The sequence below is a fragment of the Malus domestica genome, chromosome 02, assembly GCF_042453785.1.
Source record: "Malus domestica chromosome 02, GDT2T_hap1".
NCBI lineage: Eukaryota > Viridiplantae > Streptophyta > Magnoliopsida > Rosales > Rosaceae > Malus > Malus domestica.
In genome coordinates this window covers 30,609,685-30,623,893 of record NC_091662.1, presented here as the reverse complement: position 1 = coordinate 30,623,893, position 14,209 = coordinate 30,609,685, and the positions used below count along the sequence as shown (strand labels likewise).

Sequence of the window (14,209 nt, the reverse complement as noted above, 5' to 3'; positions counted from 1 at the left end):
TAGACCAAAAATAATGTATGTACCCATAACATAAATAGCATATGGGTACATACCGAATTTACAAGAAAACTCATGGGTACATTTAAAAACTCAAAGAAAAGAATGTACATCATACCACATTGTTTTATAGACATGCATATGTGGGTACGTAAAATGCAGCAACCTTAAAAACCATTTTACATAATATTCTACAAAAACTTTGTACCCATATATTTATGTAAAACAAATTTGAACCAACCAAAACATATTATAGCAATAGATATATTAGAACGAAACATGTAGATTAAAAATGTACCCATGGATATAAGTGTAGCCAACCAGACATTGAATAATCAAGACTAATATATAATAATAAAAGAAAAAAAAATGTAAAGAACAAAAGAAAATGACTTCAAAATGGTACAGTTTTTACATAGCCCGCTCACTCTACAGTCTCTGCATGTTTGAATCAACCAGATTCTTTGATAAAGCGATGCCTGCATTGCCTTGCCTATGCCACACAAATCTCACAAGCCGATAAAATCATTGATGCTAATTTGTATTTTAATCACAATAGGTTTATTCAACATATATGCATTGGATCAATTCAGGAATGAAGAAAAATGGAGAAAATTGGGTTTGGGGTGTTGTAGATTCCAGATGTGCATAAGGGAAGAAGAAGAATGGAGGAGTTCAAATGGATTTTCCTTGTTTTAAACTTACTTATATAGTTTATTTTGCCTTAAATGCAGAAAGGGATGAGATTTCGTTTATGATGACGTGTAATATTTTAAATACTAAAATGATGACATGGAATAAGTCAAGGGACCTTGATCTAAAATAGAAAAATAATAAGATTTCAATCAATGTAATATGAAAATAAGGGATGGGAACCTAATTTTTCCAAAAACCTGTATATACTATAGAAATAATTGATGACATAAGAGACAATGAGCTATTTATAAATATTCTACTTTATCCCTATTTTTATCTGAGAATTTTTTGTTTTTTCATCGGATCTGTTCATTTTTACTATGTTCAGAATCTAATCAACTAGAATTTTAATTTTTTTGCTATTTTAATGTTTTGATTGGTTTGGATTGCATTGTGCAATTCAATCTTTTTTATTATTGAGATTCCGGTTTGTTTGGTAACTACTTTTAATCTACTTCCTTTGAGCTTTCACTTTTTAGTTCTCAGTCTTCATTTTTTTTTAACTAAAAGTATTTACCAAACAAGATTTTAGTTTTCAGTTTTCAAAAAAGTGAAAAATAAAAATTAAAAGCTGAAAACGAAATGGTTATCAAACGGTATCTTATTCAATGTAAATATTACTATATCTATACGTCTATATATCTGCATATACATTTTACTCTAATTCAGCAATAGCTTCTAGCTCTAGGCGTCTTGCATTCCTAGTTGTAGAACCAGTAGGCACAAAGGGATTAGGCGGCATACTCAAGCTTTCTCCTCCTCCTTCTAACATCTGAACCGCTATTTTCATGGAAGGACGATCCGACGGGTGCCACTGGATACACCATAGCCCTATAATTGCAAGTTTCTTTGAAATTTTACCGTCTCCTTCTTCCCCAATGTGGATTCGTAGGTCATCCCCTTCCCCTAGAAGATTATAAATCCACTGTGGATAGTAAATTTCATTTGTAGTGTTATCCGTGATTGAACCAATATTCTTCCTTCCTCCTACCATCTCAAGCAGCAGCATTCCAAAGCTATAGACATCTGCCTTGTAAGACACATTTCCGAAATTCCTGGAGAACACTTCAGGTGCAATGTAGCCCATGGTCCCCCTAGCTGTAGTCATGGACACCAAGCTTTGATCCTTGGAACATAACTTGGCCATACCAAAATCAGAAATTTTTGGAGTGAAGTTTTGGTCTAGCAAAACATTATGGGGTTTGATGTCGAAATGCAGGATTCGTAGATCGCATCCCTGGTGAAGATATTCAATTCCTTTGGCTATGCCTAGGGCAATATCTTGCAGCTTATCCCAACCAAGAAATGAATTCTTACTATCTGCAGATGAAATGAAATCCTGCAGGGAACCAATGGGGAAGAACTCGTAAACAAGAGCTTGTACAAATCCATCAGCACAAAATCCAACCAAGCGAGCCACGTTTACGTGGTGGATATGACCCATCGTTCGCACTTCATTTACGAACTCTTCCCCATCTCCCTTGGAACTGTTGAGGACTTTGACAGCAATAAAGAATTCAGAAGAGAGCATTCCTTTGAAGACAGTTCCATAGGCTCCTTTGCCCAACTTGTCCTTGAATTGATTTGTAATCCTCTTAATATCTGCGTACGAGTATCTGCTTGGTTTGAGTGCTTTGTAATCCTCCAAGAATCTTTCAATTCGTAATCGAATCTCTTTTTTCTTTCTATCAACGCTATATACCCGATATGCTGCAATCATCAGTAGAACAAGAAGCAAAGAACCCAGGATTCCCCCTGTGACCACTAATTTCCATGTGTTGCCTGTAAAAGATAAAGGCAAATTCAAATGAGACTGTCAGTTAATATTCATAGTAAAAATGGATTGGACATGTTTTAAACAATAATTACTGAGAAACAAATGTAAAGATGTTTAAAACTAGCAATGAATACATATGTTATCCTTACTTGGTTTCCTCCATTGAATACATTTAATTTCATTGTTCTGCCATTCACACCTCTTTCCCTCTCCACATTTTCTGCAATTTGGTATAGACCATTTGAAACGAAGAACATAATATTCAGAGGGTATTGGAACTGATAAAACATCATACATTTTTGTACAAGATTGTAGATTCCGGAAGAGAGTTCTAAAACCATAATCAGAATAAATGGCATAAGTTCTCTTGCCACGGTCGCCGAGGCAGGGGACTTGATACACATCCGTATCTCGTCTTGCAAAAGAAGTAGGACAACTGAATAAGGTAAGGTTACTCATGTAGTCATCGACTGACACGTTGAAGGGAGAGGGTGGCATGTTTGGGATTTCAACATGCTTTAGCAGCAGGCAGTTACTTGGGGAATAGACTTGGATTTCCTGACGCTTGTAATCTATGTCTTTGACAAATAATTTTATTAGTATTTGCTGTTCATATCTCCCATTGCATTCAAGCCCAGAATTACCACAATGATGTGTGCGCCTGATGTTTAATGGGAAATGGATAGCCCCGCTTTGATCATTGCTACAGTTGGATTTCGCGCACACATATTGACTTGCTTCAACTAGTTTGAAGAAAACCAGTATCAATATGCAAAAGGAAGAGATGATCAATTTCTGCATTTCTGAGATAATAATAATAAAAATAATGCACATGGATTTTTCTTTTCAATAATTGAGCAGAGATATATACGTAGTAGTGTTACACTGTCATCCGATAATGAAAAAGAGATAGAGAGAGAATTATGGTTACACAATTCTGTCTTTGTCGTTGACTGACTGTGTCAACATCATTTACTGACTTTTCTCTGGGATAGAAGTCCTTACTGCAACTTCACGGAAGGTGACTTAACCCCACCAACATTAGAATACTACTTGGTGTTTTCTCTCTCTGCTCGCTCGCTTGGTTCTCTCTCCCCCTCTCTCTCTCCCTCCTAAGGAAATTAGTGGAAGCAGGTTCTTCACCTTAATTTTAGCCTTCCTACTTTGCTTTTGCAGTTTGGTATTGATTGCTTTAAAATAAAAATTGCTTTTGGTGAGAATAATTAGTTGTGAAAAGATTGTCTTCTTTGATTCCAATTGAAAGTTCTATGACAAGAAAATTTTTTGTTTGGATGGGAAAATTTAAGATTATTAAGGGCTTGTTTGGTATCTTATTTGAAATTTTTTATCATTTCTCAAAACATTTCTTAAGAACATTTTTTGAAAAACAATTTTCTTTAAGACTCAAAAACTTGTTTGGTATACGATTTAAAATAATTTTAAATCTTACAGCTCAAACTGAACAAAGAGATCCAAAAAGAGGAAGTCGAGGGAGAAAGAGGAGAGAAGGAAAAAAAGTAAAAAATGATTGGTTGAAAAAGAATGAAGAGAGAGAATCAAGAGGAGAGAAGAGGAAAAAAGTAAGAAATTATTGGTTGAAAAAGAATGAAGAGAGAGAATTGGAGGAGATAGAGAGGAATATGAGTGAGAGAAAGAACCGAGAAAATGAAGAGAGCGGATTAGATGAGAGACAAAAAAAGGTTAAAAAAAAGAGAAGGGGAGAGAGAAAGAAGAAAAGAGAGAGAGAGAGAGAGATTTGGAGTGAGAGGGGAGGAGGGAGAGAAAAGAAATGAGTGAATTTAAGTTTAAAAATTCTAAAAACTCATTTTTTGTGTTTTTAGATAATATATTATATTTTTTAGTTAGTCTTAAGTTCAGTTTTTTTAAATAGTTCTACCAAATAAGTTTTTAAGGCCTAAAACTTGAAAATTATTTTTTAGTTTAAAAAGTTGGATTCAAGTAGAATACCAAACAAGCCCTAAGAATTTTAAAATAACAGAAATTAAAATAAAGAAATTTTATTTTCTAGAATTTATAAATTTTCTTTTTTGGTTAACCAAAGGAGGAATGAAATTTGAATACATGTTTGTTATTTTTAAACTCTCACTTACTGAAATTTATAAATGACACCTATTTACATGAAATTTAAACATGAGAATTGAAGGTCCCAAATTCCAAGTTTTTTCTCACGCGGAAAGTCTAAATTTCTATGTTTATGAATCCAAACAAATGAATTGATTGTATCAATTTATAAATTCTGACTTTTGGCAAAATTCTAAGTTTATTGTCCTTATCTAAACATATTCTATATATACTAAAACCCAATCCGATGGTTACTGTTCTAGGGCAGTGTGCAGACCAAAATGCCCCTCAAGTTAGTCTTCAGCAGTTACTTTTTGTCTTTTTTGTACAGTAAAATCCCAAATTTGCCCTTTCTATTCCCATGTTCCTCCATCTGTGGAGTCTTTCTTTTAGTCCTTTTTTAATTCTTTAAACCTAGCTGGTGGGCAGACAAAAAAATATTAAAAAAATGTGATTAAAACCGGGCAACGTGGTTTGTGACACAACAAACAATAAAAATTTATACTTTCCTAATTTTTTTAACCCATGTACTGCTGATGGGAAGAGCAAAAAAAATATTTAAAAAATGTGATTAAGACTGGGCCACATGGTTTGTGGCACAAGAAACAATAAAAATTTATACCTTCTTAATTTTGGAATCCCATGTATAGCCGGTGGGAAGACCAAAAAAAATATTAAAAAATGTGATACACAGTGAACCGGGGCCTCTCTTAGCACGTGTTGGTCATCGTGAGGTTTGCTTTTCTTGCTCTATACACCGCCTGCTTTTTGTTCTGTTGTTCCGTTTCCCATACCCATTTCTGTTCTTCTATTGTTCTTCTGTTGTTCCGTTTCCAACCTCTTCTTTGCTTTTTCTTTCCGTTCGCTTCTTTCTCTCCATTCTCACCTTCTGCTTTTTTTCTCTTCCACGCCAGTGTTGTTCCATTGAGTTTTGCGTTTTTTCCAATGTATCTGATTTAATTTTTTTCGGTGGTTTTCGATTTGCAGATGGATTTTTTCTTTAAATGTTCCATTGGGTGAAAAATGGCGGTTTGGGAAGCTGAGAGTGGGTTGTCGGGATGACATGTAGTAGTGGCTGGGTTCAAGTTGGTCAGAGAAGATGGAGGTGGGTGGGTTCTTCGGTTTAATCGCACATCCAGTATTATACCCTCAAATTATTTTACACAGAAAAAGATCATCGTCGGATTTTTTTCTGAGGATCCGGAGGATTTCATGGTCGTGACCGTTGATTGTATGTGTTCAGTTTTCATTATGTATTATTTATACTTAATTTTAACAATTTCATTTGAATGATTAATATTAGGTGTTTTTTTTTATAGGAAACTAGATATTAATCCTTGAAAAAGATTATCTTTAGACTAAAACCTTAACCAAGATAAAAAACTAATTATAGTCCTTTGACTTATGTCCAAGTCAGCATTTATATTTAATGTCAGAGTTAATTCCTTTTATGTAATTTTTTTCTTCCTATATTATCCTTGAGTGAATTATAATGTCTTATATTTATTTTATTTATAACTTTTCAGTTTTATTGCTAACATAAATGGTTCTCCTTAAAAATGAAACTTTTTGTCCAACCCAAAAAATTATCTTCAACCGTGTTAGAAGAGAGGGCTAGGGCCACCATCCACATCTAATATTTCTTCTTCTTATGCATCTAATAGTGCATGATTTACTTTTATCATTTTTTTCTAGTGTTGATGATTTATTTTTACCTTCTCATACATCGAATCTACCGATTTTTTCTTTTGATGTTTATGTATCAATATTTGCGTACCTATATATATGTACATAAGTATCGACACTTCCGCACCGATACTTTTGTACCGATGCTAACGTATCAATATTTTCGTACCTATGTGTACGTATGTACCGGCACTTCCATACCGATACTTCCGTACCTATGTGCATGTATGTACCTACACATATGTACCGACACTTATGCAATTCCTATATATAGACAATAAGGAGTTGTTATACTTTTTTTTTGTGATATATATATATATATATATATATATATATATTAAGGGTTATTATTTAATTTTTTTAACCTATTGTTTTTGTATTTGATTTTTTCATCTTCGACTTCTTAAGGTGACTGACCTAAAATTACTATAGACTTAATTTGTTTGTCAGCAAGTATAAATTAGTATAATTTACCATAGTTGGATTTATCTTATTGACGAATGGTTTATTAACGGAATATATTTAAGCCTTAATTATAGAATAGGTTGACAATTTAAATGGCAAAGTTTGTAAATATGGTAGGTAATAGAGGTATCTTATAATATGATGTGGCGATGAATATTAAATTAGGGACTAAAATAAGATTTTGAAACCTTATAATCTAAAAATTATCTTATATAGGTCCTAAAATCTAAATACCCCTTTTTTTTATATAAAATAAGAATTTCAAGATCTATCTCTGAATAACAATTTTTTTTTTCAATTACAGTGTCCCTCGTCAATGAGAGAGAGAGAGAGAGAGAGAGAGTGTGACCGTGTCAAACATCAAGGCCGACTTTTCTCTATAGGACAGCATTGACCGACTTTTCCCTAGGATATTTGACGGGCTTACTGCAACTTTAAGCGAGGTGCTTTAACCCCTCCCATATTATATAACTCCTTGGTGTTTAAGCTATAGTGCCCTCTCTCTCTCTCTCTCTCTCTCAGAGCAATGGAAATCAGTGGAACCAGGTCCTTCACCTTAAGTTTAGCCTTTCTTCTTCTTTGCTTTTGCAGTGAAACTTGTAACGCTGACAACAGTAGTGCCAAGTCCTGCACTTCATCCTGCGGCCATATCCACAACATAAGCCATCCTTTTCGACTGAACGATGATCCAAAGTACTGTGGCGACGTAAGGTTTACTCTGTCCTGTGAGAGCAACATTACAGTACTAGACCTACCTTCTTCCGGAAAATACTATGTCCAGGCAATCAACTACATTAACAAAACAATCCGACTTCTAGATCCTGGGCTTGACAACAACAATTGCTCTTCCATGTCTCAAAATATTCCGCCCATCGAGGACATCGATTCTCTATATTGGCCCACCTATGACATCAATTCTCTATCTATATATTACTTGAAGTGTTCGAATCCATCGAATTCTTCTCTGTACGTGGACACTGCTCCATGCTTGAATAATACTTCTTCTTCTTCTTCTTCTTCGAGTCAACCAAAAACGTATAGCTATGTCATGGTCGATGACTATGTCGGGGGCAGGTTGGAAGCATGGGATTTGGATGAGGGTTGCAGTGTAGAGTGGATGAGTTTGGCTGCCGGCCACGTTGAGGACTACAGCAACTTCTCTTATAAAGACATACACAATGCCCTCATGTATGGCTTTGAGCTTTATCCTTAATACACAATGCTCAGGATGGACCGCGTCTGATGTGTCTACATGTTTTCCTCACACCATTTCAGGTGCGTCAATTCTCGACTAAATTAATAACTTTTGTAGTCGGAAATATAATTGCCTTGTCAAACTAGGAACATATTACAAACATTCAAGCAAGAATAAAACCCTGGTTAATTGTTCGGGTTCACGCACTGACTAAATTAGACTAGGTATATCCTAATTCTGCAATCCATTATATGAGATTTAAAGGTATCAACATGTCACTTGTGGTATTCCACTAAACTAGTAGGTAGGTGGTCTCATGTTTGACTCGCATAAATGACGAGTTTGTCATTATTGATGACCCATTGTGTGATTTAACTTAAACTAGAAAATGCGCCCGCACTTCGCTGCCGGGGATATTATTCACAACAGGAATGAATAATTTCCACAAAAAGTGGGCAAAATGGTGGTAGGAACAGAATCACATTCTCAAATGTAGCGACTCAGATAACATATATTTGAGCTAAGTGAATCCAACAAAATCACCAATCCACGTATGCATCTTCAAATAATTTAAATAAGTGATAAGTGATATGGGCTGGTAAGATCAGCAGCTTGGTTTTCATTTTGATTTAATTCAGCCGACATCAAGAGCCATATACAATTTAACAGGATGAAGACATATACAGTCGCCTTCTTAGTAGAGCTATATATAATAGGGAATTGTTATTGGCACTCCAAAATTCTCATTTTGCACTCCAAACTTTCCATAATTAGAAAGAAAAATACACTTGTCGCGAGTGTAGAATAAGATTATTAGAGTGCTAATAACAGTTTCCTATATAATATCTTATAAATAAAAGAATCACAAATGATACTATAGTTGTTAAAAAACCCATTACTCAAAACTCCAATTCCCTCAGAACCCATTACTGAAAGCTCCAATTCCATCAAAACCGAGATGGTAAAAGTACATACTGGTTAGTTTCCACAAAAAAAAAAAGTACAAACTGGTTACAAAAATATGTTGTCCCATCCAATTGACGATAAGCAAAACAAATTACGAAAAGCAAAGTAATCAAACAGCCAAAAAATTAGAATGAAATCCTAAAACATTCTCATATTTTATAAAGTCAGCATCTACCTCATGTTCAGCTAACCCATTAAGAAAAACGATAAAGGTCATTGGGAATGAAAAGTCGTTTATTTATAATTGATGAGACCTTATAAATCTGATTTGGCAAACGGCTCCTCAGCTCTTCATGGTTGTAAATCTCTCCATTCACCTTAATGATTTTCAAAACAAACATCATATCAGTAATTGTAAATTGAAAATTTTATCTCTTTTTTCAAATATTCAATAAATTAAACCACACAAAATTAAAAAAATATATGACACGACCTTGTAAGCAACAGAAGAGATGAAGCGGTGAGTGAGACAAAAGTGGTAAGCGAGAGAAGCGGTGAGAGTGCATCCAGGAAGAATGTAAACAGAAGGCAAAAATTGAAGGCAAAACTGAATTCCTCTTGACTACCTATTTAGTGAGTTCTTGGCCCTATTTAGAGAGTTACTGGAATAGAGTTACTGGAATGAAATGAAGCCAACTCTACAACAAAGAAACAAACGAAAAAGTCAAAATCCAGAAATCCAAGTTTAACTCAATCAAATATAATAACCAATGAAAGTTGCAAACTGCAAATTCTCGCAATGTAGACAAAGAAACTTGTTTCTCAAAGACATCATTGGTCTCTCTTTGTGAATACAACATTTGGAAAACCAAACAATAATTAATAAAATAGAAAATCGAAGTACCTGGCAAGTTTTTCTTTTTATACAACCCATCATCTCCACTTGCTTTAAGTAAGGAGGAAGTGTGTGAACCACCTTTCATCACCCTTTATTCAAAACATCACAACACCTGCACTTATATAAAGGAAAAAAGAAATGAACCAAAATAAAATTATACTACAATCCAATTATATGAAGGCCAAACTCTTGAGTTGGGGCTGGTGGCCATCGACCACATCATCGACTCCATTTGAGAGAACAGGGTTTGTTTGGCTCTTTTGTCCAATTATTTACACTAACCATATCTAAATGAAGAAGGAAAACACCTATGTTGCTCCCTTCTTGTGATCCAAATTTGAAGACGGCCGATGGGGAAGGGCAGTTATAAGTGTCATCCTCTTTGTTTCTCCTATCCCTGCATTGTCAACCAAAACAACATCAAAACAATCCAATGTAATGCTCACAAAATTTGAGCTCCAAACAAAGTCACAGGTCAGCAATCACCTAATTGATCATAACACCATTCGCAAATATGAAAAACATAAACAATTAAGTCAGCAACATAATATGTCATCCCTTTCATACAAACACATATTGCAAGTCATATATGCCACATTATTCACAAACAATTACAAATCAATAAACAATTAAATCATCATCATGAATTACAGTGTAATATCAACACCATCAATTAGAAAAGACAGAGCTACATGGGAATAAACTTACAGAAAGAAACTACTTCAGATCCTTCCCAAAAGCAATCTTCTGCAGGATAACAAAAGAGCAGTTGATCTCTGATCTAATTGTAGACGCAATCTGCAGTAACCGACTTCTATGGAATTTGAACTAGTGAAATGTGGGGTGGAGATCTGAATGTAACAAATTGGTGTTAAGTGAATAATTCCAAACATATGAAATTTAGATCATCACACCTGAACACAAACAGAACAATTAAATAAAGAATCGAAGGCATACACAATCTAATTAGACAAATAAGTGAACTTTCCCATGCCAAAATCCGAAAGGCCAACAGAAATCTCTCATTACAGCACAGAAGATAAAACTTAAAAGACAAAACTTAGAGAACAAAACTTAAAAGACAACTTAAAGAACAAAACTTAAAAGACAAAACTTAAAAGGACAAAACTTAAAACTAATCAAAATTAGGTGAACCAATTGAAGAGAACATAACCCTTATAACCAATCTGGAAAAGATGCTTTTAACTCCCAGAACAAAAAAATTATGAGTTTTTAAAAAACCGTCATTTCAATGATTTTCCAGTCTAACATTTAGGATTAAACAGAAAATATAACTAAAAATGCCAACTTTCTAAAAAAACTACCAACTACTTGAACAAATTTCCATCACCCAACACTAAAAAATGAGAATCACGAAGCAACGAAGAACGGAACAAGCTAGAACTGAAACGTTAAAAACAACACATACCCATTCCAAAGACCAAAAATCCTGCAAGGACAAAAAAAATCCCAGAAAATCAGTACATCAGTACTCCCTGCAAAACCCCAAAATCAGAAAATTAGAAAAAGAACCCAAATCAGTTGCATGGTCCTCGTTTCTCCATTAATCTGTAGCTAATGACCTAATGAAAAAGAACCCAAAACAGACTGCTTAAATTATGGTAAGTGCTTATAAAGCTCATGGATAACTTTCAGAGCCTGCATAGAAATGGCATAGTGATATCGTAGATAATAACAGGCAATAAAACTATGCACAGTATAACCTAAATCCGATATGTTGCATTCCACACATACACATATAGATATGTCTACATATACATAGATGACCCACAGAGATTAACACCATGCGGAGGTGTGCGCGCGCACAAACATAAAATATACATGCATACTTAATTTTAGACAATAATACCTCACAACATAAGTTGCAATTTGGGACTATTTGGTTGACTCAAAAGAAATTGATGGGTTAGAAAAAGCACAAAAAAATACAAAGACGGATGTTTTTATGTCGTTCATCTCTTACATCGACAAAACACACACACCTGTGTTTTAATGCTCCTCCAATACTCAATGAGAAGGCACCAGGCAAGAAGAAGGTCAAGGCTGGAAAGAAGCTTCCAAAGAGAACAATCTATAAAGCAGACCACAAAAATTAGACAAAACCCAAAAACCAAACAGTAGAAAAATCTCTAAAATGAAGAAAAAAAAACCAAACAGCAGACTCACAAAAATTACTCAAGCCTTTGCATTCACAGCTGTTGGATAGACGCAAAGACTGAAGGGAAGTCAATTTGGCCATCATCTCACGTGATAGGAATTCTAATTTCTTGCAATCTGTTATGCTCGGTGACGTCAGCGTGGTGGGCAGACCATTTGTAGGGAACGACAAGGGTGAGGAACATTTATATAAAGTCAAAACTTTGAAGACGATTGCTGTTGTGCACCATTTGCACCAACAACTCTTTCCCACCAACACTATCAATATCAAGCTTCTGAAGCGACGGCAGCGTCTCCATCGACTCTAGTAACAATGAGAGACCCGGGCATCCATTTATTGTCAGTTTTTCAAGAGATCCTCGTAAGGATTCCACGTTCAGGGTATTACTGGCCCTGTTTTTATGTAGAACCTCACACTTGTTCACATAAAGTGTTTTCAAGGAGGGAAGATGAGTGGGCAAGTTTCCTCTCAGCTTCGGACATTCGGATAACCTCAGCTCCTTAAGATGAGGAAAGTCTGGACTTTCACATCCACTTGGACTAGGCTGCCATTCCTCCCACTCTGGCATCTCCCGAAACTTTACCTTCTCTAAACATTGAAATGGTTGATTTCCCCCGTACAACTCAACACCAACACTCTTAACAACTTTCATCCCTTCTACGTAGAGCTCTTTCAGAGCAGGTAGCTGACCAACTGGTGGCAATGAACTGCAATTACCAGTCACTGAGAAGCATCACTAGATCGGGGCCATAAAACTGGCTGCTAACCAACACAAAAAAAATAAGATACGCTTGAATTGTTAATCAAATCAACACACAAAAAATTAACAACGCAAGAAACAACAGCAAGCATACCACCACCAGCAGGCAGGCACATCCTGTCCTGTCACACATTCGCACATTGAAATTGAATGCACTTTCATATATGTGTTGTCATAAGGATGCAAATTAATTGCTGCATCTCGTGTTTTATTAATTTTTATTCTATAATCAAATACAAATCACATACATACTCCAAAAACCAAAAAGAGAATGCTGGAAAGGAGAAATTAGAAATCATATTGAAGAGCCTTCCAACGCACATTAATAATCTAATTAATTAATGTGATTTGAGAAACAAACCCCTTTTCGGGCGTGACTGATCAGATCCTGCATTGCTGGTTCTACACAATACCCAATACACAAAATCCCAAAAAAAAAAAAAAATTAATACATCGTCCATACAAAATCAACCAACAACAACAACAACAAAGCCTTTTCCCACTAAGTGGGGTCGGCTATATGAATCCTAGAACGCCATTGCGCTCGGTTTTGTGTCATGTCCTCCGTTAGATCCAAGTACTCAAGTCTTTTCTTAGGGTCTCTTCCAAAGTTTTTCTAGGTCTTCCTCTACCCCTTCGGTCCTGAACCTCTGTCCAGTAGTCACATTTTCGAACCGGAGCGTCAGTAGGCCTTCTTTGCATATGTCCAAACCACCAGAACCGATTTTCTCTCATATTTCCTTCAATTTTGGCTACTCCTACTTTACCTCGGATATCCTCATTCCCAATCTTATCATTTCTCGTGTGCCCATACATCCCACGAAGCATCCTCATCTCCGCTACACCCATTTTGTGTACGTGTTGATGCTTCACCGCCCAACATTCTGTGCCATACAACATCGCTGGCCTTATTGCCGTCCTATAAAATTTTCCCTTGAGCTTCAGTGGCCTACGACGGTCACACAACACACCGGATGCACTCTTACACTTCATTCATCCAGCTTGTATTCTATGGTTGAGATCTCCATCTAATTCTCCGTTCTCTTGCAAGATAGATCCTAGGTAGCGAAAACGGTCACTTTTTGTGATCTTCGCTAGATTGCTCCGGTCATTAGTGTGGATAAGTATATAAATGGATAGAAATAGGAAAGCAAACACAAGATGTACGTGGTTCACCCAGATTGGCTACGTCCACGGAATAGAGGAGTTCTCATTAATTGTGAAGGGTTTACACAAGTACATAGGTTCAAGCTCTCCTTTAGTGAGTACAAGTAAATGATTTAGTACAAATGACATTAGGAAATATTGTGGGAGAATGATCTCGTAACCACGAAACTTCTAAGTACTGGAGTGGTATCGTCTTGATTTTCCTTATCTGTCTCATAGGTAGATGTGGCATTTTCTCTAGAAGTACTCTTCCTCCATCCAGGGGTGGTATCTGCAACTGGTGGAGATGCACAAGGTAATGTATCAATGTCACTTGAAGCTTACTTGTAGTTTCAGGCTTGGTCAAGCGCGATACAAACCATGTAGTAGGAGTCCCCCAAGTCGCCGAGCTAGGGGATCTG

General features: G+C 35.7%; 3 protein-coding genes across 18 annotated transcripts in view; 1 reads left to right on the top strand and 2 right to left on the bottom strand.

Moving 5' to 3' along the window:
- LOC114821587 (rust resistance kinase Lr10-like) overlaps positions 1 to 14,209 on the top strand; it is a 90,474-nt gene that overhangs the window by 57,280 nt on the left and 18,985 nt on the right. For 2 of the 5 annotated variants that reach the window (XM_070809234.1, XM_070809240.1), the window contains exons 1-2: positions 3,587 to 3,604; positions 7,250 to 7,978. In XM_070809234.1, the coding sequence (XP_070665335.1) occupies positions 7,882 to 7,978 (97 nt within the window). In that variant the 5' untranslated portion in view covers positions 3,587 to 3,604; positions 7,250 to 7,881. Of the gene's footprint in view, positions 1 to 3,586; positions 3,605 to 7,200; positions 7,979 to 14,209 lie in introns of those variants that run through there. The other 3 variants (XM_070809236.1, XM_070809244.1, XM_070809245.1) reach the window with 3 other exon arrangements.
- The window catches only part of LOC103424112 (uncharacterized), a 74,125-nt gene that overhangs the window by 51,719 nt on the left and 8,197 nt on the right, over positions 1 to 14,209 (bottom strand). For 4 of the 12 annotated variants that reach the window (XR_011573754.1, XR_011573774.1, XR_011573769.1 and 1 more), the window contains 7 exons: positions 11,890 to 13,043; positions 11,706 to 11,794; positions 11,132 to 11,198; positions 10,411 to 10,553; positions 9,985 to 10,099; positions 9,709 to 9,814; positions 8,794 to 9,502 (listed from right to left, as the gene is read on the bottom strand). The exons of 1 other annotated variant lie outside the window; for it this stretch is intronic. Coding sequence is in view for 1 of the 11 variants with exons in the window: in XM_070809311.1 (XP_070665412.1) it covers positions 9,806 to 9,814; positions 9,985 to 10,099; positions 11,132 to 11,198; positions 13,003 to 13,029 (218 nt within the window). In the remaining 10 variants the exon portion in view is untranslated. Of the gene's footprint in view, positions 1 to 8,793; positions 9,503 to 9,708; positions 9,815 to 9,984; positions 10,100 to 10,410; positions 10,554 to 11,131; positions 11,199 to 11,705; positions 11,795 to 11,889; positions 13,044 to 14,209 lie in introns of those variants that run through there. 7 more of the 12 variants (XR_011573756.1, XR_011573755.1, XR_011573760.1 and 4 more) reach the window with 7 other exon arrangements.
- LOC108174903 (rust resistance kinase Lr10-like) lies at positions 1,347 to 3,294 on the bottom strand. Its single transcript, XM_029094336.2, has 2 exons — positions 2,620 to 3,294; positions 1,347 to 2,475 (listed from the first exon to the last, which is right to left on the bottom strand). Exons 1-2 carry the CDS (start codon positions 3,269 to 3,271, stop codon positions 1,349 to 1,351), a joined length of 1,779 nt encoding a protein of 592 aa, XP_028950169.2. The 5' UTR covers positions 3,272 to 3,294; the 3' UTR covers positions 1,347 to 1,348.